Raw genomic sequence first — 21,395 nt, forward strand, 5'->3', positions numbered from 1 at the left:
AAATGGCAAGGGGTTGGGGTTGGGACTCGTAAGAAAAAATGAACATATTTTGTAAGCAAAGTTTCCGGAGGCAAACTTTTGCAAATGAGAAATAGAGGGGGAAAATTAGTATTGTGTGCCTTCTGAGAAGTTTAGTGTAGGTGGAGAGATCATCAAGAAAAAGTGGCAAAAACCTAGTAGAATTTAATAGCCTCAGGACTAATATCTCAAGTGTAGGAGTTTTGCGAGGGAAAAATAATAAATGGATGGGAAAGGCATTAATGTGTATCTTTATTCCTCTTGGATGGCATTTTTGTGCTTTATTCAAATGGGGAAACTTTGAAAGTTGGGGAAAACCTAGAAACCAAAAACCCTCTGAAAAAAAAGTGTGAATGAGGAGGATTATGAGGCCAAATTGTGGCTTTCCCATGCACTTTTCAAAATCCTTTTAATGAAATGGTCTGGTTATATAATTTGATTTTTCCTTATCCGCTGCTATCATATGCTTTCCCTTTTTTTTTTTTTGGTTTCTTTTGGGCTGCAGGCTGAAACTTTAGAGGATCTATATGAGTGGAAGGCTGCACTTGAAAATGCTTTATCACAGGCACCAAGTGCTGCCTTGGTGATGGGGCAAAATGGAGTCCTCAAGAATGATCAGGCTGAGGCAGTTGATGGTTCTACTGAACAGTGTATGCTCTTCTTGATTATAGTCATCTTTCGCATGTATTGACTTGCTACTGTATTCTGTGCCTATGCTGTAGTTCCTGTGTGTAATTTGTCAGTATAGCTTCATGATAAGTTGTTAGCATACGTAGCGTGATAAATAAGAGAATGTATTAAAAGCACAACTAGTGCACAAGAGTACACAAAACGTATACAATGAACACCAAGAGGCAAAACAAAAAAGAGGGGTAACAAAAAGCTACTCCCCTTTTCAACAAGAACCTAACCAATCTACAAAATCAATTGAAGGCATTGTGCTTCCATCTATGTACACTTTAATCCATAGAGATAGGTTGTTAAGGATAGAGCTTTTAAGTCTTTGATTTGACCTCTCCTCATTTTCAAACAATCTTTGATTTTTTTTTTCCTTCCAAATAGTCCAAAAAACACACAAGTGAGTGACTCTTCAAGCCTTCTTTCGCCTACTACCCACAAAAGAGCCATGCTACCCTAGGAGAGTCTTCCTAACCAAGGTAGAAATAACCCAAGGAATATTGAATAATGAGAACACCAATTGCCATGAAATCCTAGACTTATCACAATGAAAGAAGAATGTGATTAATGGATTCTACCTCCTCTTTGCACATAACACATTTGTTGACTAACAAACAATCTTTTCTTTGGAGTTGGGACCAAAGTCATCACCTTATCTGAACAAGCCTCTAAAGTAAAAAAGCTTACCTTAGAAGGAATCTAGGAGTTCCAAATTATCCGTAATGTATAAGAGATGACACAATTCAACTCCCAAAGAGAATAAAGGGCTTTTACAAAGAAGCTCCTTTTGCTATAACCCTTCCAAACTATTCCATCCTCCTCACCTCTATTCCTTGTCTGTCCTTGAGTTTAAACAAAAAACACTCCACAAAATCCAACTCCCAATCATTTAGATTCCCTTGCGAAACAGAAGTTTAAATCTCATCTTTCTCCCTATCCTACCAATTGGGTTTTTTTTTTTTTTTTGGTTTCTTTTTATTGCAATTTTAGGCAAAATAGTCCAGGTAGAAATGGATAGACTGGATTAAGTGGTGCATTTTTATGACCAATTTCCTTATTTTGGTAAATGGTTTCTCCTATGAGCTTTTTTTGAAGCTCCATGAGGTTGAGACAAGGGGACCTCCTTTCTCCAATGGAGGCTCTTAGTAGTTTGCTTTTGAGAGCCAGAGAAGGAGGTTTACTCATTGGTTTTAAGGTGGGGGGAAGAGAGGATGAGGGGTAGGAAATTTTTCATATTCTCTTTGATGATGACACTATTGTTTTTTGTGGGACTTCTCAAGGGCAAGTCATTAATTTATGTTGGTTCTCATCTGCTTTGATTCCATTTCAAGGACATAAATTTAGAGAAGGGGGAGATCATTCCAATATGAAGTGACATTTGAACTGTTCTCCTATGATTGCAACTTATATATATTGAGATCTTGACTGACATCTCATTTGGGATGTTTTCATTTTTTGCTTCAGTTAGAAGTTGAAGCCAAAGCCATAATTTCAAAAGAGCAATCTGGTATGATGAAAGCTTAATTAAACATAAAACAACTTCATGTATAAGCTAAAAGTGGGCTTCTAACAAAAGCAATGCTATCCTGGATTTTACATTAACTTCTTTTTTAAACTATAAGCTCTTTTGGTAAAATTACCCAAACACATCCATAAGTTGTGAGCTTAAAAGATCTTTTGGTTTCTCAAAACCAATCCAAATAAGGTCTTAGAAAGTGTTTGATAATTTAACTTAATGACTTAATAAGTTAAGTCATTAAGTAGATTAACCATGTTTGGTAAAATAAATTAATATCAAAACATAGAGTAAAAAATAACTTTAAGTATCAAGTTAAAATAGTTAACTTATTTCTAATCTCAAATCTCATTTGTCTTATTTGCGCATGTTTAGTGAGAGTATATTTTATAATCATGATTTTACATTTACATCTCATATTTTATAGCAAATCTGTTTGTAGTTATCTTTTATGCATCTATGATAGTTTAAATATGGATGTTTAACAAATAAATTTATTGCTTAAGATTAGTGAAAGGATAATTATTAGTAAAAATTAATGAGGGTAATATGTCAATTTGATGATTTAGAATAAATTTTAAGTTGACTTAAGTCATTAAATAATAAGTATTAAATTTTACCAAATACTCTCTTAGTTTTTTTAATCAATATGCAGTAATTAATTATGAATGGAAATATTGATAACTTGTCACTGCTTATTGTTGTATTCATATCCTATGAAATGGATTGGTCTTGTTTCTAGTCAAAGGAAAAAAATGTTGATGAAATACAAGAGAAGGAAAAGAAAAATGTTTTCTACTATTAATACATTTCTCTTCGTTTTTTGATATAAAAAAATGTTGATGACTACAGTTTCATTAAACAGCAGCATGATTCAACTAGTGAATTACTGAATTTTATTTAACAAGTCATTTAATCAAGTGAGAAACTCCTGGGTGTAATTTAACAATCTTTGGGCAGCAGACTGGATTTTCTATTGTAACGAGTGTAATTCCTTATTTCTTTTAGCATGTTAAGCTTGATACAATTTTCTTTGGTTTTCCTTCAACTCTTCTATTATTAGTATCAGATATGGTTTGTTTATTGAGCAGTTCAGGTTATTTTGTGGACCAGAATTTGGGGCCTGAATCTTTTTGATGTGAATATGATCATTTTACATGTCAAATTTGGATAGGTTGCTTGCTTTGGTTTTTTCTTCACTTAATTAAGAATTAAAATTTTTCTTGTATTTCTTTTATAGTGAAGGATAAGTTGCCTGCGAAGTCCTCGGTCCTTGGTAGGCCAATTTTACTTGCTTTGGAAGATGCTGATGGTACTCCTTCTTTCTTGGAAAAGGCCCTTAGATTTATAGAAGAACATGGTAAGGGCTTCTTCCAATGTGTGTTTCTAGATTATTTCATGGTGACTTTGATGATATACAAGTGTGATATTACTTTTAACATGCAACTTCAGTGGAGGGTTACTTCCCAATGCATATTCTATCTGCTGTATAGCAATATCCTCCTGGTTTTCTATTGAACACATTTATTTAGACTCAGAACAATTTTCTTTAGGCCTGTCTTACTAGAGACATTTCAATTGCAAACGGATATTATGATTGCCAGATCACACTTCCAGTAATTGTTCTGTAACTGGTTATTGTACTGTGATTTATACCCAGGAAATTCATCTGCATATGAATCTACATGAAATTTTCATTCACTACCATCTCAGATGTCACATATTGTGAAATGAATGATACAAAAGGTTTACCATAGAACGATCAATGGCAGAGCAACTATTTCTACATTACGTGTTTGGTAAAACTTCTTGTTGCGTTGAAGGTGCATATCTCTTTGTCAATGCATTTCTTTACAATCTGGCTTTAATGGAAAGTAGACCAGGTGATAAGGGGAAGAGAAAGAAATTATAAAGCAGAACAAGTCCAACGGATTAGAAATATACCCCAAAAATGTGATGGTCCTCTGATAGCTAGTTTCCCTGTCATATATATCAGTTTCATTAATTTCTAAGTTAAAACTTTGCCCACAGTCAAATTGATGCAACTGAAAGTCTCTTTCTTTAATGGTGTAGTCATTGACATATTTATTTGTTTGTTTGGTTGAATATGATTATTTGAGTAATTTGACAGGAGTCAAAATAGAAGGGATCTTGCGACAAGCTGCAGATGTCGATGATGTTGAACGTCGAATTCGGGAATATGAAAAAGGTTTGTTTGTCTGTATCCACTGTGATTCTTGATTAAATTTATAGTTTTATGAATATCAGTCAACATAATTCTTATAGAGTACATTGTTTGTTGTTATGTTTTTCGTGTAAGAAGATTGCTTTATTTCAGACCCATTACTTTCTTTTCTTGTTTCTTACTCTGAAGTGGTGCATATGTCACATGACTGAATTGATAATTACCTACAGCAATATACGTGAAATGGGAGCTTGGAAACTAATTATAGCCTGCTTTTGATTTACTAATTCTTTATGAGAAAAAAGGTTTTGGAGATGAAGGAATGTCATATATAAGGAAGGACAATAATTCCTTTTTCCAGATGTAATACTAAAAAGATGGGTAGGAGATAGAAAATGAGTTACCAAGTAATGAGGGATGAAGCTCCTCTTTTAGCTTATCAATAAAAGCCTTGTTCCCCATAATGGAAATTAGGCCTAGAAATCTGAGTCCATCCAATCGAATGCTCTCTCTTGCCTCCTCAAACTTAAGGCATGGTAAGTCTTCCTGAATTTTGTCAAACCTGAAAGCAACAGCAATAAAAACTCAAAATGAATAGGTATTAGGTTGGGATGTGCACCAAATACTCTTCCTGCACACTTTCAGGATACGAAACTCCCTGCTTGTTTGAGGCTAACAGTTACTCCAGTAAGATACTTTTATCTATGTCAATATTCAGCTTGGATCCCACCCTAAAATGCTTAAGGCTGCACTTGCGATAATGGATACTTTTATTCTAGGTTCTTGAAAGAAAATGGTATGATTTGTAAATTGAAAATGAGAAATATGCACTCTATTCCTAACAACCTCAAAACCTTCAACGACACCACACCTTTTAGCTCTGCAGTGCAAACCAATCTGCTTTGAACATAAGCCACAATAGTGAGCAGGAAAAGAGATAAGACTGCCATCCTATTGATGAAGTAGTATCATAAAGAAAAACCTTGATCCTTCTCATTTATTTCCATATCTTCTGTTATATAGTCCAAAAAGACCCCAATTCATAAGATTATTAGCACTTCTGAAATCCATTTTGACTACAACCTTTCCTTGTTTAACCTTTTCCTATTACTGATGTTGTAAAGTTGATTGAGGAACTAAGGATCTTTGCATTGATCCATCCTCCCACCAAAGGGACTTGATTAACCTTTTTTTTGTTCTACTATTAGCCACCTTGTGGAGCAATTTAGTATTAAACCTTTAAACAAAAAATAATAATAATAAAAATCTGAAGGGAATTCATTCATATGAACCTGTAAGGAGAAATAAAGGGTGGGCAATTCTTCCGAAGTAATGAAATCATATCAAATAGAAAAAAGAAAAATAAATTTGAAAAGAGCAAAAGAGCTATACAATTGAAGCATATGACATGAATAAGTAATATCAGAGAAACTGTACACAACTGGAAGATAAAAAGAATTTCCTAGAAAGGTCCACTTCTTTGGAGCCTATCTAGAGTAAGCACCTTCCCCCACGTCGCCTCCCAAGCAAAGAAAGCGACTTTAGTTGGCACCCTAGCCACCCAAATACATCTCGAGGGAAAACCGGTGTCATTAGGATTGGCCAGCAAATGATAAGCTTCCTTGACCCTGAACTGACCATTTCTTCCTCGCCCACTGCTTGCCTCGTTTTGCGAATTGATTTGCAACAACTTTAGAGAGAAATCAACCAAAGTTACAGGCAACAACTAAAATTCAGTGAAGCCAAATAATTTACTTCCAAGAAACTTTCTCTTACACACCCACTAATTTTTTTTTTTTTTTGATAAGTAAAATAAGAAATGCATTAAGAAAGAGGCAAAAAGCCACAAAGCATACAGGGGGTATACAAGGCAGCTAAGGCCTCAAAAAAACAAAGACAAAGAGGAATCACCTCCCCTTAAGTGGATGCTACCCACTCCAAGAAGCCTATAAGAGAAAGAGCCTTCTCACCTAAATACAATTTGACCCAGTTCCACAAATTACAAATAAAAAAATTATTTAGTTTCTGGATATTCAACACCTCCCTCCCCCCCCCCTAAAAGCTAATCTATTCCTCTCATTCCATACCGTCCAAAAAATACACAACATGATGAATTTCCAAACCTTTTTCCTTTTCTTCCCCACAAAGAGGCCCCTCCAGCTAATTAAGACCTCCTTTACAGTTTCTGGAAAGACCCATTTAACATCTACTAACCCAAGGACAATATCCCACAAAGCTCTAACCACTATACAATGTATAAGAATATGATTTACATTCTCTTCTTCACAACCACACAAAAAACAACAATTAGGAAGTTGCAACCCTCTTCTTTGGAGCCTATCTAGAGTAAGCACCTTCCCCCACGTCGCCTCCCAAGCAAAGAAAGCGACTTTAGTTGGCACCCTAGCCACCCAAATACATCTTGAGGGAAAACCGGTGTCATTAGGATTGGCCAACAAACGATAAGCTTCCTTGACCCTGAACTGACCATTTCTTCCTCGCCTCCAAAGAACTGAGTCTTCCTCCAAAGAAGGCCTATGACCCCTCAGCACATGGAGCAAATCCCCAACCATATCCAGCTCTCAATCATTAAAGTTCCTAAAAAAATTTAGGTTCCAACCTCCTTGACCAGAATTTTGGTCTCACATTTCCTCAATCGTTGAATTCCTATGAACAGCCATAACGAAGAGGTGAGGGAAACAATGGGACACCGCTGTTGGAAAGCATTAGCAATTCCTTCCCTCACCTCCTGCTCCTTTGAAAGCCATTTCCCATTGATCTTAACTCTGTCCAAAGAATTGTTTCTACAATGAGCACTTGCCATACGATGGAAGAAGCCCGTGTTTCTGTCCCCCTTCCTAAGCCAGATCTCCCTTGAAAGTTGTCTCCAATGAGTTTCCTCTAGAAACATCCACTTTTTATAATTTTCTTTTGCTTCTTTTTTTAACTTTGTTTCTTCCACAGTCGGACTTTTCTCGCTTTCCATCCGGTCCTAGAAATCCACTTGCTGCAGGGCTGAAGATTTGTTGCAGTCCAGCCTCCCAAAAACTTCTCTATTCCATACTTTCAACTATTGTTTGATTTCCTTCATCTTAGTAGCCAATTTAAAGCTAGCATTGCCCCTGACTTCGATTCCCTGCCACCAACTTCGAATAAGGTCTTTGAATCCCTCAACCTTAAGCCACATATTTTCGAACCTAAATGGAGTAGGGCCTTTATTGAGCGCCCTGTCTGTCATTGAATAACTAACAATTGTTTGCTGCTTCCTTAGATCCTCTGATTCCCAGGCGACAATGGGCTCTGTCTCTGAAAGGTTCCCATTTCTGGAAATGGTGCACTCTAGGAGGCAGACCTTCTCCTGAGAGCCATTGCTTGAGGCTTGGGCTGTCAGCGTGACTGGGCCAGCCCTTACCATGCCTTCAAATCCATTCAGCTTTGGCAGCCCATTGGCGTGACTGGGCCTTTGCTTGAGGCTTGAGTTTTTGGCGTGACTGGACCTTTGCTTGAGGCATGGCAGCCCATTTTTGCAGCCCACCTCCTTGATGATGGGCCTGTTTCTGTTCCATTTTCTCTAGTTGCCACTCCTTTTAACTTCAAGCCTAATGATCCATTAGCTAAGACAAGCCCACCAGCCCTCCTCGCCTCTTTTGGTCCCACGATTGGGCCTAAGGAAGACAACCTAGACACTAGTGCATCGGTGAAGGCCCAGTCTCGGATCACCGGGCTTTGGGCCCGGTTTACCGTCACTCGGACCGACCCACCCACCTGCGCACCCCTCACTTCAGCTAACAGGTTCAACGTCTCGAGCCTCGCGCTTACCCACTCTTCCTCCACGTGTTGCTCCAAGCGTGAAACAACATCACCCCTAACCTCGTCGCTCTTTCGTCCAGTCTCTTCACTGAATTTCTTCCTCACCACCGATCTGAGCTCCCACTAGAGTGATAGAACGTAGACGTCCTTCTCCACTTCGATTTCCAATACACTCGGCCTGAATCCTCTTCCATCCATAAATTAGATAGGCTAATATTCATAACTTGCAACAATCCTATTAACAGTGCTAATACTCTACCTTAATGGCCAAGCCTTTCCCCTTAATTTTGAAAAGGCTTCCAACACTGCACCATAATGATATTTGATCACACCTTCAATCCTAAACTGACATGGGTTACCTAAAGCATATCCCTCAAAATTTTACCAAATTGAAACATATTAGGAGCATAATCTTGGATTCAACTCCTCCATAACCTCTTTGACCTGCAAACTAAGTCTCAATCAAGTTGTAGAACATTCAGATAAGTACCCTAAAAAAATATGTAAAGGTAGAAGCCAAAAAAAGAAATAAAATTATGCCAAGTTCCAAATAGACTCCATAATCCTTCAGTTACCTAAAATCCTAAGATTCCTCCTCTACCATATTATTCATATCAAAGTAATGTGTTGGACTTTGCTAAAGTACCTTGCCTTAAATCAAACCTCTCAAAAAGTTTGAATAGCCTATGCCAAAGCCTTGAAGACTTTGAACAATGTAGAAAAAGATGATTAATTGATTCACTAATTCCAATGGACATAAAACTTAATTTGGATTGAGAGCTTTGTAAAGCCTAAAGCCTCCTTGCATATTGCAATTTATTTGTATTGAGCTTCTTACTAATCACCATCCATCCCAAGTCCTTAACCTTAAATTATGCTTTAGATTTCCAAATGAAGTTGGATAGAATGAAAAAGGTTTGATTGATGGATTTATTTAGAGTTGAAAATAAAGATTTTTTTTTTTTTTAAAAAAAAAGAAAAGAAATTGAAGAAGGTACTAACCAAGTTCTCAAATCCTCACATTTGGGAAAGAAGGCCACAAACACACATGGATAAGAGAGGTATGAGAATTTCAAGCTTCTTAAGTTTCAGATTAGAAGGTTATAGCTAACTAAAGTTTTAATAAATGGAGGAAGAGGAGAAAAAATATAATAAAAAAATGGAGTAACTCCCTAATCCTTGATATTCTTAAAAATTTGGAAATTAAGCACAATGGGGCCTATAACCCTACCGTAAGTCTTTTAAAAAACGAACCTTTATATTGTCGCCCATAAAAAAAACTGCAATGAATTATGGAATTGCCTTCTAGAAGTAATAGTGTGTTCACTTGACAATATTGTTGATTTCCAAAAGCATTGGAGTGTAACCTAGAGATATTCAACGTGACACTTTGTAAAACATTACTTTCTATGGGAAACTGTCATAGTTACTTCCTCAAGAGGGTTAGGTTCCTTGAAGAAATATTCTCTAACTCAAAAATTTTTCTCCTTTGGCTTGCATTTTTTTTTTTTGAATAGGCAAATAAGCAATATAGTCATGAAATGAAAGAATGCATAACAAAAGGGCACACTAAAATATACATGGTGTATACAAGTGTGCTAAAAGGCCCAAGATGGTTGTGACAAATGCAAAAAAAAAACAATCACTACCCATTACCTAGAGCTCAACCAATCAATAAAGTTCAACATGGACAAAAGACAATCTCCTATATACATCTTCAACCATTCCCAAAAATTTTACATGTTGATTGTTTGATGGTGTATACAAGTGTGCTAAAAGGCCCAAGATGGTTGTGACAAATGCAAAAAAAAAACAATCACTACCCATTACCTAGAGCTCAACCAATCAATAAAGTTCAACATGGACAAAAGACAATCTCCTATATACATCTTCAACCATTCCCAAAAATTTTACATGTTGATTGTTTGATTGCTTGATCCTCTTTTTTAATATTTTCAAATGCTCTCCCTTGGTATACATACCTAGTCCTAACTAATGAGGGGGGTCCTTTTTTCCCTCCTTGCTTCTATCGACCAAAGAAATCACTCTTCATGTCTCAATCATAGATGCCACTTGGGTCAGAATTTTGAATATTGAAACTTGAAAGGCGGTAAATAGTGATATGTGATAACAAAAAAATAGTAGAAGGGTTGTTCCATTCCCAAGGGACTAAAAGGCTTTCTTTCAACCATTTAATATTCAGGAAATCTTGTCTAATGTTTGGTCTCAAAATGAAGAGACTTCGGGTTCTCTGCAAGGAGGGACCCAATATTTATGGGGTCAATCTGAGACTTACTATCTAACAAGGTAGCCAAATCTAAGAGTTGGTCTTGAGTTTTGACTAATGCTAATTTTTGACAACATTCTCTTATCTAGGCTTATCTTAAGACCTCACATACAACCAAAGACCAGAAAAATGACCAAGAGAAGATCATTAGTTCGTTATATAGAATCAGCAGTAGTCCTTGGGGAAAAAAAGAATCAAGATGATGTCTGAATAATGAACCTGTGTTTGCTCATGGAGTATAGACTGCAAAGCCAAACTTGCATGGTATTTATTTAAGATATTTTCATTTTATTTTTTTGATATATTCTTGTAAATGGTTTGCTCATGTTCCATAATTCAGGAAAAAATGAATTTTCTCCAGATGAGGATCCGCATATCATCGCTGATTGCGTCAAGGTATCTCCTTTTAATACATTGCTTTTATAGACTAAACTATTGTCTTATACCTAGGTTTTTATGACTTACTTTTTTTCTTGCTGCAATAAAACAGTATGTCCTCCGGGAGTTACCATCATCTCCAGTTCCTGCATCTTGCTGCAACGCATTATTAGAAGCATGTCGTAAGTTTGTTGTGGAAGTGATGAGTGTGTGTTTGAACACTCTTGTCTCTTTTTTGTTGCTTACTGTAACATGTATAAATTATGGCATACATTTTGTCCTATATGACAGAATTTTATCATCTAATGCTGGACAAAATTCATTTTACATATTTATTAGTAGCCATTTCACCATCTCAAGGGTTAAACCTCAATCAACTGTGCATATAATTAGAATTTCCATCAGGCTTTCTCTCTAGTCTTTTGTTGATGCCACTGAATGTCATATAAATATATATTCATTTCCAATCCAATCCTTTTTTGTTTCTATGCCACCATTGGTGCTAACACCCTCATTTCATCCATTTTTGTAGTTTATTTTTTTTTTCAAAATCAATATTTTATTCAATTTTGAAAAGGAATTATGTCATTATAAAGAAGCAAACAAAATACATGACACTGGATTACCAATAACAAACTGAAAGTTGAGGCATCAAATATATTTATGTAAAAGTAGATACACAATAATTGGAGGTTCACTTGATTTTTTTTTCTTATTAGATTTTTTCAGTTTTTGGCTTCTTGTGATTTGTTATCTTCTAAGTCGGAGCAATTAAAGTTTTCAGCTCACTGGATTAGTAAGGTTTTGAAGGAATGTTTTTAGGGAAATATAATATAGGATCTTGTGTTGTACTATTATGTTTCAATATCTTGTATTGTTTCAAATCATTCATTTTGTTAGTCACCAATTTACCATTTCACAATTGTGGTTAGGAACTGATCGTAACAATAGAGTCAATGCTATGCGTGGTGCAATATGTGAAACATTCCCAGAGCCTAATCGCCGCCTATTGCAAAGGTAGTTGATGGTTTACTTCATTACAATTTCATTGTTTTTTTGTAATTCAAGTTTAATTATATCTGTATATAATTTCTTTTTTGATTAAATGTATCCAATTTTGATGGTTAGCTTCGTTTACTGTTGAATATAATTGATATACCACTCCTTGTTCTTTGGCACTTATGTTATTAGTCATTACTGTCTTTTTTTTTGGGTCTATTAGCATTTGTAGAGAAAAATAAGTCACGCATCTTCCTGTTTCTGTAAGGTTCTTAATTGTAGGAGGTCAACCATGGAGGACAATAAAATATCAAAGGCTTGACGAGAAAATGGAGCAGACTGAAAGGTGAGAGGTGGTTGGAGAAAGTGGTAGTATGATCAAGAAAAGAATTTTAGGAGGGTGGGGATTTCTTTAGCTCTTGCTACAAAATGAAGACCCTCAAAACTGTTCCAAAATTGTTAGTAGTAGGAAAGCCAACTCCACCACTAAGATGTGCCATCCATTTTGGATTCCCTGCTTAGTATCAAGACATGTCAAAGGAGAAACTTTCCATGGGGTGCAAGACTTACCCTCATCAAGAGGTAGAATAGCAGGCCCTCTTAGCATGTGCCATGTTTGGGCATCCATATTCCATGGATATCCTGGTGACCTAGGGATGTAATTGGAAATTGACATTTTGTATCCAAATATTATAGTACTATGGCATATGAAGAGATGCGGAAAGAGGTAGACCTATCCATGCATTGAAACCCCAAAGCAAGGTGCACCAGCTGTCCTGTTAATGTAGAGTTGTTTTGGACATGTGGTAGTGAGTCCCAAAAGGGCATGCAATGATTGGATCGTCTGGATTTTGCAAAAATAGGACATCAACACTTCCATCATGTCTAGTTTCAGATAATTGGAAGGCTGTTAAATTTAATTATGTATGACAAGATTTTTCTTAAAAAAAACAGTCTTTTTGTTTATATGTGAAGTACATTCACCAGAATGGTAGATTGAGAACCTTCAAGTACATTCAACCTTTGGGCTCTCACAGTTAAAAACCTTCCTATCTCGTCAGTCCTTGGGTTTACTTATCCATTCTCTTGGAACTAGAAAGACTCATGTCCTTGCTTGCTTGTTTGCACTTAACCTCATTTGTTCTACATGTGAGAGCTTGGTCTTTATCTTCTTCAGACTTATTTACAATCAAGTCTTTTTCTCTAGTCTTGTCCCACTATTCTGATCCAATTCCTTTTTTCCCTAATAATTTTGTTTAGAAATCTCAAATCCTTTTTAAGATCAAGTTCTTTGCTTGATTAGTGGCACATAAGAAGGTAAACACTAATGACATGCTACAGTTGAGAAGACCATACAGAGCCTTTAGTCCTAATGTTTGTAAGCTGTGTATGGAGCATGGAGAATTAGTAGATCATCTGTTTCTTCATTGTCCTTCGATGATGGGGTTATGGTACATATTATTTAGATTGGCCAAGATGGATTGGGTTCTCCTGAGGAGTATTTGTGACATGATGACTATTAAATATAAGGGATTGGCAAGCTCCAAAAGAGGCCTAGTGTTGTGGCAAACCGCTTGTATTTCTTTAATTTGGGTTGTGTGGTGGAAAGAAATGCTAAGATTTTTTAGGACAAGACAATAACCTTAGAGGGTCTTCAGGATACTATTCATTTCCTTGCTTCTTTTTGGGCCTCTTGCACCACAACTTTTAAGGGCATCTCCTTAACGTGATTCAACTTGTTTGGTTAGCGATGTGTAGTTCCAAGGGTGTGGGTTAGCAAGGAGAGGGTGCTTTTGTAATTACCTTATGGTTTATGGTTTTTGGTATTCCTTATGTTTAGTTCTTGTTTATAGGAGGATTCATCATCCTTCTTTTGTACTTATTCATTCCTAATTCAATATATCACTTTGTTGTTTCTCATAAAAAAATATTGTTGAAGGTGCAGTATTGCCAGTTTCATCAGTTAAGCAGTTGGTTGCCATTGCTCATGTGACAAGACTTATTTTAAAATTTTGTCCTTCTGCCTGTTATTCTCTGCTATTCCAACAATAATGAGTGCTGAATATTTAAGAATTTTATTACTTCTAGATCTGTGGGTTCCACCAGTTTTACTGCATTCTGCAGTGGTTGTTTTATAATGAGGTTAACCCTTCAGGCTTGTGGAAAAGTTACAACTCTCATGACAACAGTATTGCTGGAATCCTTGACTAGAAAAAATGTAACTATTTGGGCTGTATTTGTTTGCATGGTTCAAATATTAAACACCAGAGAAGGCATAACATGCAACAGAAATGCATTTCTCTGCCTCAGGAATAAACAGCACATGGAGATAGTATATTTTACCAGAGGGCTAAAAAACCTAGAAGGGCACTATACTTAATTCTGTTTTCCCTGAAATTCTTTGGGTTAATTACCTTCTTCCTAGCTCTGTCATTGTTGACCATAGATCTTGTTATTAAAACCATTAAAATTCAATGCCAACTTAATGAAAACTATGCATCTCTACTAATCTGTGTCTATGTTATTAGTTTCTTTATTATTTATATAAATAATTTCAATTGAAGTTCTATATATTATTTATGTCGTGGATTGAACTATGGATTTCCAAGCAGTCAAAACACCTTTAGGACTCCTTAGTTAAGGAATTCTCCCCGTTCATATAGCATCAAAACTTTCTTCAGCCTCTAATTTTTCTTTTTATTATGGACTAATTTCTACTAATTTTTGTGCATATCATTACATTTTTATTGTTGTCAAGGAACAGGTGTGGGTATCATATTTTGATATCTTAAATTTGAGGATGTTAAAGAACAAGGAAATGAGAAAGCGCATTCTCTTATCCTATTCATTGTTCTTTAATATGATATTAGAGCTTTAATTAAATGGAGGTCTTGGGTTTAAGTCTGCTCCCATCTATTTCTTTGTGTAATTATCTATAATAACAAATTTGTGATTTGTTTGCCTTTCTATGCTACCCACAGGGGGTATGAGGCTGCACTTAAGGTGCAGGGTGTTAGAGTATATACATTGCCGGCTCAAATCCTAATAACTAAAACTTTTAGAAAATTTGGTTACTCAAGAGATGACATGTTGGTATGTAAATTGTGTTGCAGAACACAATTACATTTATATAAAGTGTCTAAATATTTTAGTCAATCTAAGTTCACAGTTCCTTTAGGTGGTCTATGGTTGAAAGGTGTAGTATTATTGTTGTCATCATTGTGCCAACACCCCACCCACACCAACCTATCTCCCCATTCACCCCACCTAGTTGTGGTTGTGTAAGTTAGCCTTTCTTTGGTTAACAAGACTAAAATCTTTATTCAAGTGCATGATAAATTACCCCCATTTGGAGTAAGTGAATAAAGAAATCCTGATTATTCAACAACTATTATGGTGATTAACTTTGCCATGTTATTATTATTATTTAAAAAAAAAAAAGAATTCCCCTTTTTTCTTGAGGTTGAGGTGAAGATAGGAAGTTCCCCTTTCAAATTAGGAATCTATAAAAATTAATGAAGGAGAAAATTGGATGAAGAACAGTAGTGGGGGTTTGTGGTAGGGGACGGGGATAGAATTCGGTTCTGGGATGACTTGTGGTGGGGGGATCAACCTTTGGGAATACAATATCCAAGATTACTTAGCGTAGTCACGGATAAAAATGTTCCTATTTCATCAATTCTCGGATATTCCCGTCCTTTCTCTTGGAATTTCAATTTTCGCCGAAATCTTACTGATCCTGAGATAGAAGATTTAGAAAGCCTTATGCGGTCTCTTGATCGTCTACACATAGCTCCTTCGGTTCCAGATAAGAGATCATGGTCCTTATCTCCTTCAGGTCTTTTCACAGTCAAATCTTTCTTTCTGGCCTTATCCCAATATTCTGAGTCGCCTCCAGTGTTCCCTACTAAGTTTGTCTGGAATTCTCAAGTCCCTTTCAAAGTCAAGTCCTTTGTCTGGTTGGTGGCGCACAAGAAGGTTAATACTAATGACTTGCTACAATTGAGGAGACCCCACAAAGCACTTAGTCCCGACATATGTAAGTTGTGCATGAAGCATGGAGAAACAGTAGATCACCTTTTCCTCCATTGCTCTTTGACCAAGGGGTTGTGGCACAGATTATTTCAGTTAGCAAAGATGGATTGGGTCTCCCCAAGGAGCATATCTGACATGTTTTTTACTAATTTTAATGGTTTCGGATCTTCTAAGAGAGGGGTTGTTTTATGGCAAGACGCGTGCATCGCGTTAATGTGGGTGGTGTGGCGGGAAAGGAATGCAAGGATTTTTGAGGATAAAGCAAGGAATTCAGGGTATCTTTGGGATTCTATTCGTTTTTTGGCTTCTCTATGGGCTTTTTGTTCTAAGGTTTTTAAGGGGATACCTCTTAACGTGTTACAACTTGATTGGTTAGCGGTGTGTAAATAGGCCGTTAGTCTTTTTCTCGTTGTATATCTTATATTTGATTACTTGTAGTCTTGTTTTTCTTTGGTGGGAGGATTTCTCATCCTTCTATTTGTATCTTCTTTTTATCAATATATTCCGTTATCGTTTCCTATCAAAAAAAAGTAGTGGGGCAATCTAAAACTGTTGAAATAGGGAAATTTTTTTATTTCTTTCTTCATTTGTAGGGTTTTTACCTCCCTGAGACATAGATAATTTGTTTGCATTGTGCATTTCCTTTAGCCTCTCAGCTGTGCAGCTTATCTTGAGTTTCTTTTGGAGTGTTTTGGGCCTGTTCTTATGTTTTTTTATTTTTTTATTTTTTATTTTTTATTTTTTTATTTTTTTATTTATCAGTTCTTTGTATCTTTTGGAAGGATATCTCATCCTTAATTGTACTCACTAATTCATTTCTAAGAATTTGTTATTTCTGATATAAAATATTATGGGCTAGATGCTGATTATGGACTATGATTAAAATAACCATTCCTGTTACAAACAACATTATTGTTTCTTACTGAAAATTATTCTTTTCTTGTGGCTATGTCCCATTCGAGGGATCAATTTTAGGCTTGCAGTTTTTCTCAAAAAATAGTTTATTTGCTTTCTTTGCTTTCTTGCTCTAATTTAGCAGCAGTTGCACTTCTCCATGTTTAAACTTGTTTATTTCATTCCTCTGCATCCAGAATTCTAATGATGATGCAAACTGTGGCTTCTCACAAAGCTGAGAATCGAATGAGCTCTTCAGCTGTGTCCGCTTGCATGGCACCTTTACTTCTTCGTCCCCTTTTGGCTGGTGATTGCGAGCTTGAAAATGATTTTGATGTGGGTGGGGATGGTTCTGCTCAGCTTCTGCAAGCAGCTGCTGCTGCTAACCATGCTCAAGCTATTGTCATAACTCTCCTAGAGGAGTATAATAATATGTTTGGGGTAAAATTCTAATGATCTCTCTCTCTTTCTGTGCGTGTGTTTTTTTCTTTAATTATTTATTTTAATTTTTTTTGGTCCAATTACATTTAAAAACCTTCTCACATAAATGCATTATTTTATTTATATCTTCTACTAGTCTGGTATTTATTGAATCTTCTTTTGTAATATAGGTATTAACTCAAATTTTGGTCCAAATGATTATTTATGCTTGCTTTAGTCTTCCACTATCCTATTGAAAATTAAGACTATAACTAAGGTTTGTTTATTTACGGAAAAGCCCATTGGGAACAAGAGATAGTATTTTGGTAAAATTCTCTAGAGTGAACTTTGACAATAACCTTATAAACAAATTAAAGTTCTTTCTCCGGCCCTATCATCAATTAGAAGATTTAACTTGTATGAGTTCCTGTTGGTTTGATGCTAATAATGGTAGTCCTTTTAGTATGGCAAGGATACATATGTATCCATGTTAAAAATTAATTGATGTTACACTTTTCTATATATCCCACCATATCTAGCATATGAACACACACATACATGTGGTGTTGTGTATTACGTTTTGATATTAGATTTAGAAATAAGTCAATAGAATCTTCTTATTTGTGTTTGAGTGTAAAAAAAAAAAAAAAAAAAGAGCCAAAGTAGTATGAGATGTAATGGTGTAGAGGCTTGAAAAACATTTAGTGTCATGGAAGAGGCAATTCATTGTCTAAATATGCCAATTTCACTTAGGCTGAGACCAGAGAAGCAACAAAAGGACTTTCTGTGGGATGGAAGATGTGAGGGATTATAAAATTTGTGTTTCTTAACAGAGCTTTAATATGTAGATGATTCATAATGTTTTTTAAAGAGAGGAAGAGTTCTATATTTCGACTAAATTTGTGAGATGGAAGGAAGGTGGTGTTCAGGGATAACAATGAACCCTTGGACCCTTGGATCAAATTGAGTGAAAATCTTTTAGAAATGGTTGAATGCTTTCAAGGGTTTCATTTCTTTTTATGTGAATAAAGGGCATATGACTAGGTTTTTGCTTGATATGTGGTTGTGGAGTGTTCTGAATAATAGCAAGAGTTTCTCTGAAAGTAAAAAAAAAGAAGCTGAAGTGTAAGCCTATTAAAAAAGGTTGACATGCATTCAACAATTTCATTTCTTTTTGTGTTAGGATGGGTGGATGACCAGTATCCAAGGCTTGATATGTGATGTGGAGAGTCCTTCGGTGGTTTGGCTTCTGTGGTTAATGAAGAGAAGCAGATCCCGTTGAGTATCATTCTAGCTGATGGTTGCAATGGGGTGTTGGCCTCTAAGGGAGAGAAGTCAGTGGCTGGAGAAGATGCGGGAGAGGAGTTTGAGGGGTTGTTTCAGGACTTGGAAGAATGCCGTTGGGACAACAGCTGCCTGGTGAGGTTTAGTAAATTTTTGGGCTTCTCTACGGATGGTTTTGAAGGCGAAATCCTGAATTTGCTCCTAAGGACCAAGAGAAAAAAAGAGCAAAATTTGAAGAAGGGCTCGTCAGGGGCCACTAAGTTTGATCGAGAATTGAAAAAACTAGAGTGGTCTATTAATTATAATGGAGCGAGAAAGGAGAATTCTCTGGTCAAAGAAAGTGGGGTCAGATTCTCGACCGTTAGGTGAAGCTAAAGATTATCTCCTGGAATGTCAAAGGGGCTAATGACAGAAATAAAAGAAAGGTAATTAAGGCCCTAATCAGGTCGCAAAAAGTGGATGTGGTGTGTTTGTAGGAGACTAAAATTCAAGACATGTCCCAGGGGGTTATTCACAGTCTGGGTGTGGGAAGATTCTTAGGTTGGGGAGCTGTGAATGCAAGGGGGTAAGCTAGAGGGGTGGTGGTCTTCTGGGATAAGAGAGTTTTGGAGTTAGTAGGTCTGGAAGTGGGAATCTTCTCAATTTTGTGTCGTTTTAAGAGCTGCGAGGATGGGTTCATGTGGTTTTTTACGGGGGTCTACGGATCGACTTTGAAAAGTTATAGAGAACCTTTTTAGGAAAAGTTAGGTGCCATTCGAGGGTTGTGGTCTGATCCTTGGTGCATCGGTGGGGACTTCAACATGATTAGATTTCCCAGTGAACGTAGTAGAGAAGGAAGATTGTTTGGTTCCATGAGAAGGTTTTGCGGAGGTGTTAGATGAGTTGGCTTTAAGAGATTTACCTCTTCAGGGAGGGCCTTATACGTGGAGTGGAGGGCTGAATGGTCAATTTAGGTCAAGACTGGATCGTTTTCTGATTTCGGAGGATTGGGAAAATCATTTTGGTGGGGTGTCTCAAAGCACTCTCCCAAGGCCCGTGTCTGATAACTTCCCAATTCTGTTAGATGGGGGTGGGGGTGAGGAGAAGTCCAATTTCATTTCGTTTTGAGAATATGTGGTTAAAGGAGGAGGGCTTTAAGGAGCTTCTTAAGGGTTGGTGGCAAGGTTTCAATCACAATGAGTCTTATAGTTTTGTTCTCTCAGAAAAACTAAAGGCTTTAAAAATTAAGTTGAATAATTGGAATAAGGAAGTTTTTGGTAAAGTGGGGGTGAACTTGAGGATGGCCTTGGACAAAGTGTCCTTTTGGGATGATCAGGAGCGGCAAAGAGCTTTAAACGAGTAGGAGTTAGAGACTAGAAAGGAGGTCAGGGAGGACTTTAAGAAGTGGGTGCTTATGGAGGAAATCTTGTGGAGGCAGAAATCAAGACAAACATGGTTGAAGAAAGGCAATAAGAACACGGGATTCTTTCATAAGATGACAAATTCTAACGGTATGAGGAATTGTTTGAAAAAGATTAAAGTTAATGGTAATTGGCTTTCAGAAGATCAAAAAATTAAAAAAGGTGTGGTGAGGGCCTATCAAGATCTGTTATCGGATCCTAGTGGCTGGCACCCTAGTATGAACAGTATGGAGTTTGATAGAATTGGGAGTGAGGAGGTTGCCAGGCTGGAGGAGATGTTCTCTGTGGAAGAGGTGTTTCTGGCCCTCTCAGAGTTGAATGGGGACAAGACTCCTAGTCCGAATGGTTTCCTCATTGCTTTTTGGCAGTTTTGTTGGGATTTCGTCAAAGAGGAACTAATGGGCTTCTTCAAGGATTTTTTTGAGAGGAGGAAATTTGTTAGAAGTTCGACCTCCACGTTCCTAGTTTTAGCCCCTAAGAAAGGCAGGGCTGATGATTTACGCGATTATAGACCCATCAGTTTGGTGGGAGGCCTGTACAAGCTTCTCGCCAAGGTCCTATCTAATAGGTTGAAGAAGGTAGTGAGTAAGGTGGTGTCTCCTACCCAAAATGCCTTTGTTGAAGGAAGACAAATCCTTGATGCTGCGTTAATTGCTAATGAGGCCATAGACTCGCTGCTGAAAGGGGATGAAACTAGCGTGTTATGCAAATTGGACCTAGAGAAGGCTTACAATCATATTAACTGGGATTTCCTGTTGACAGTGATGCAAAAAATGGGTTTTGGGGAGAAATGGGCTCGTTGGATCCGATTTCCCCTTACTTGTTTGTTTTAGGGATGGAGGCCTTAAGCTGCCTCATGAACAGAGCAGTTAGGGGGGGTTTCTTGATCGGCTGCAGGTTAAAGGGTAGGGGTGGCAATGGGATTCAAGTGTCTCACATGTTGTTCGCTGATGACACGTTGGTTTTTTGTGAGGATTCCCAAGAGCAAATGGCTATTCTAAGCTGACTTTTAATGTGGTTTGAAGCCATTTCTGGTCTGAGCATCAATTTGAACAAAAGTGAAATTTTGCCGGTGGGAAGAGTAGAGAACATTGAGGTTTTGGCTTCGGAATTGGGATGCAAAGTGGGTTCTCTCCTCTCCACTTATTTGGGGCTCCCTCTAGGTGCTCCTCATAAGTTGGTGGCTGTATGGGATGGTGTGGAAGAAAGGATGTGAAGGAGGCTTGCTTTGTGGAAGAGGCAGTTCATTTCCAAGGGGGGGAGAATCACTCTCATTCAGAGCACTTTGGTTAGCATGCCGATCTATCTTATGTCCTTGCCGCATATGCCTAGAGTTGTTAGATTGAGGCTTGAGAAAATCCAAAGGGATTTCCTTTGGGGTGGGGGTGCGTTGGAGAAGAGGCCCCATCTTGTAAAGTAGGATGTGGTTTGTTCTCATAAAAAGAAGGGCGGTTTGGGGATTAGAAAATTTTCTATTCTCAATGGGGCCCT

The 21,395-nt window shown here is 37.0% G+C and overlaps 1 protein-coding gene across 2 annotated transcripts in view; it reads left to right on the plus strand.

The window, feature by feature from the left end:
- Nucleotides 1-21,395, plus strand: part of LOC117906760 (rho GTPase-activating protein REN1) — a 52,906-nt gene that overhangs the window by 14,007 nt on the left and 17,504 nt on the right. For both annotated transcript variants that reach the window (XM_034819939.1, XM_034819940.1), the window contains exons 8-14: nt 524-668; nt 3,453-3,572; nt 4,344-4,421; nt 10,835-10,890; nt 10,985-11,054; nt 11,805-11,889; nt 16,998-17,241. In XM_034819939.1, coding sequence (XP_034675830.1) covers nt 524-668; nt 3,453-3,572; nt 4,344-4,421; nt 10,835-10,890; nt 10,985-11,054; nt 11,805-11,889; nt 16,998-17,241 — 798 coding nt within the window. The remainder of the gene's footprint in view (nt 1-523; nt 669-3,452; nt 3,573-4,343; nt 4,422-10,834; nt 10,891-10,984; nt 11,055-11,804; nt 11,890-16,997; nt 17,242-21,395) is intronic.

The sequence above is a fragment of the Vitis riparia genome, chromosome 18, assembly GCF_004353265.1.
Source record: "Vitis riparia cultivar Riparia Gloire de Montpellier isolate 1030 chromosome 18, EGFV_Vit.rip_1.0, whole genome shotgun sequence".
Lineage (NCBI taxonomy): Eukaryota > Viridiplantae > Streptophyta > Magnoliopsida > Vitales > Vitaceae > Vitis > Vitis riparia.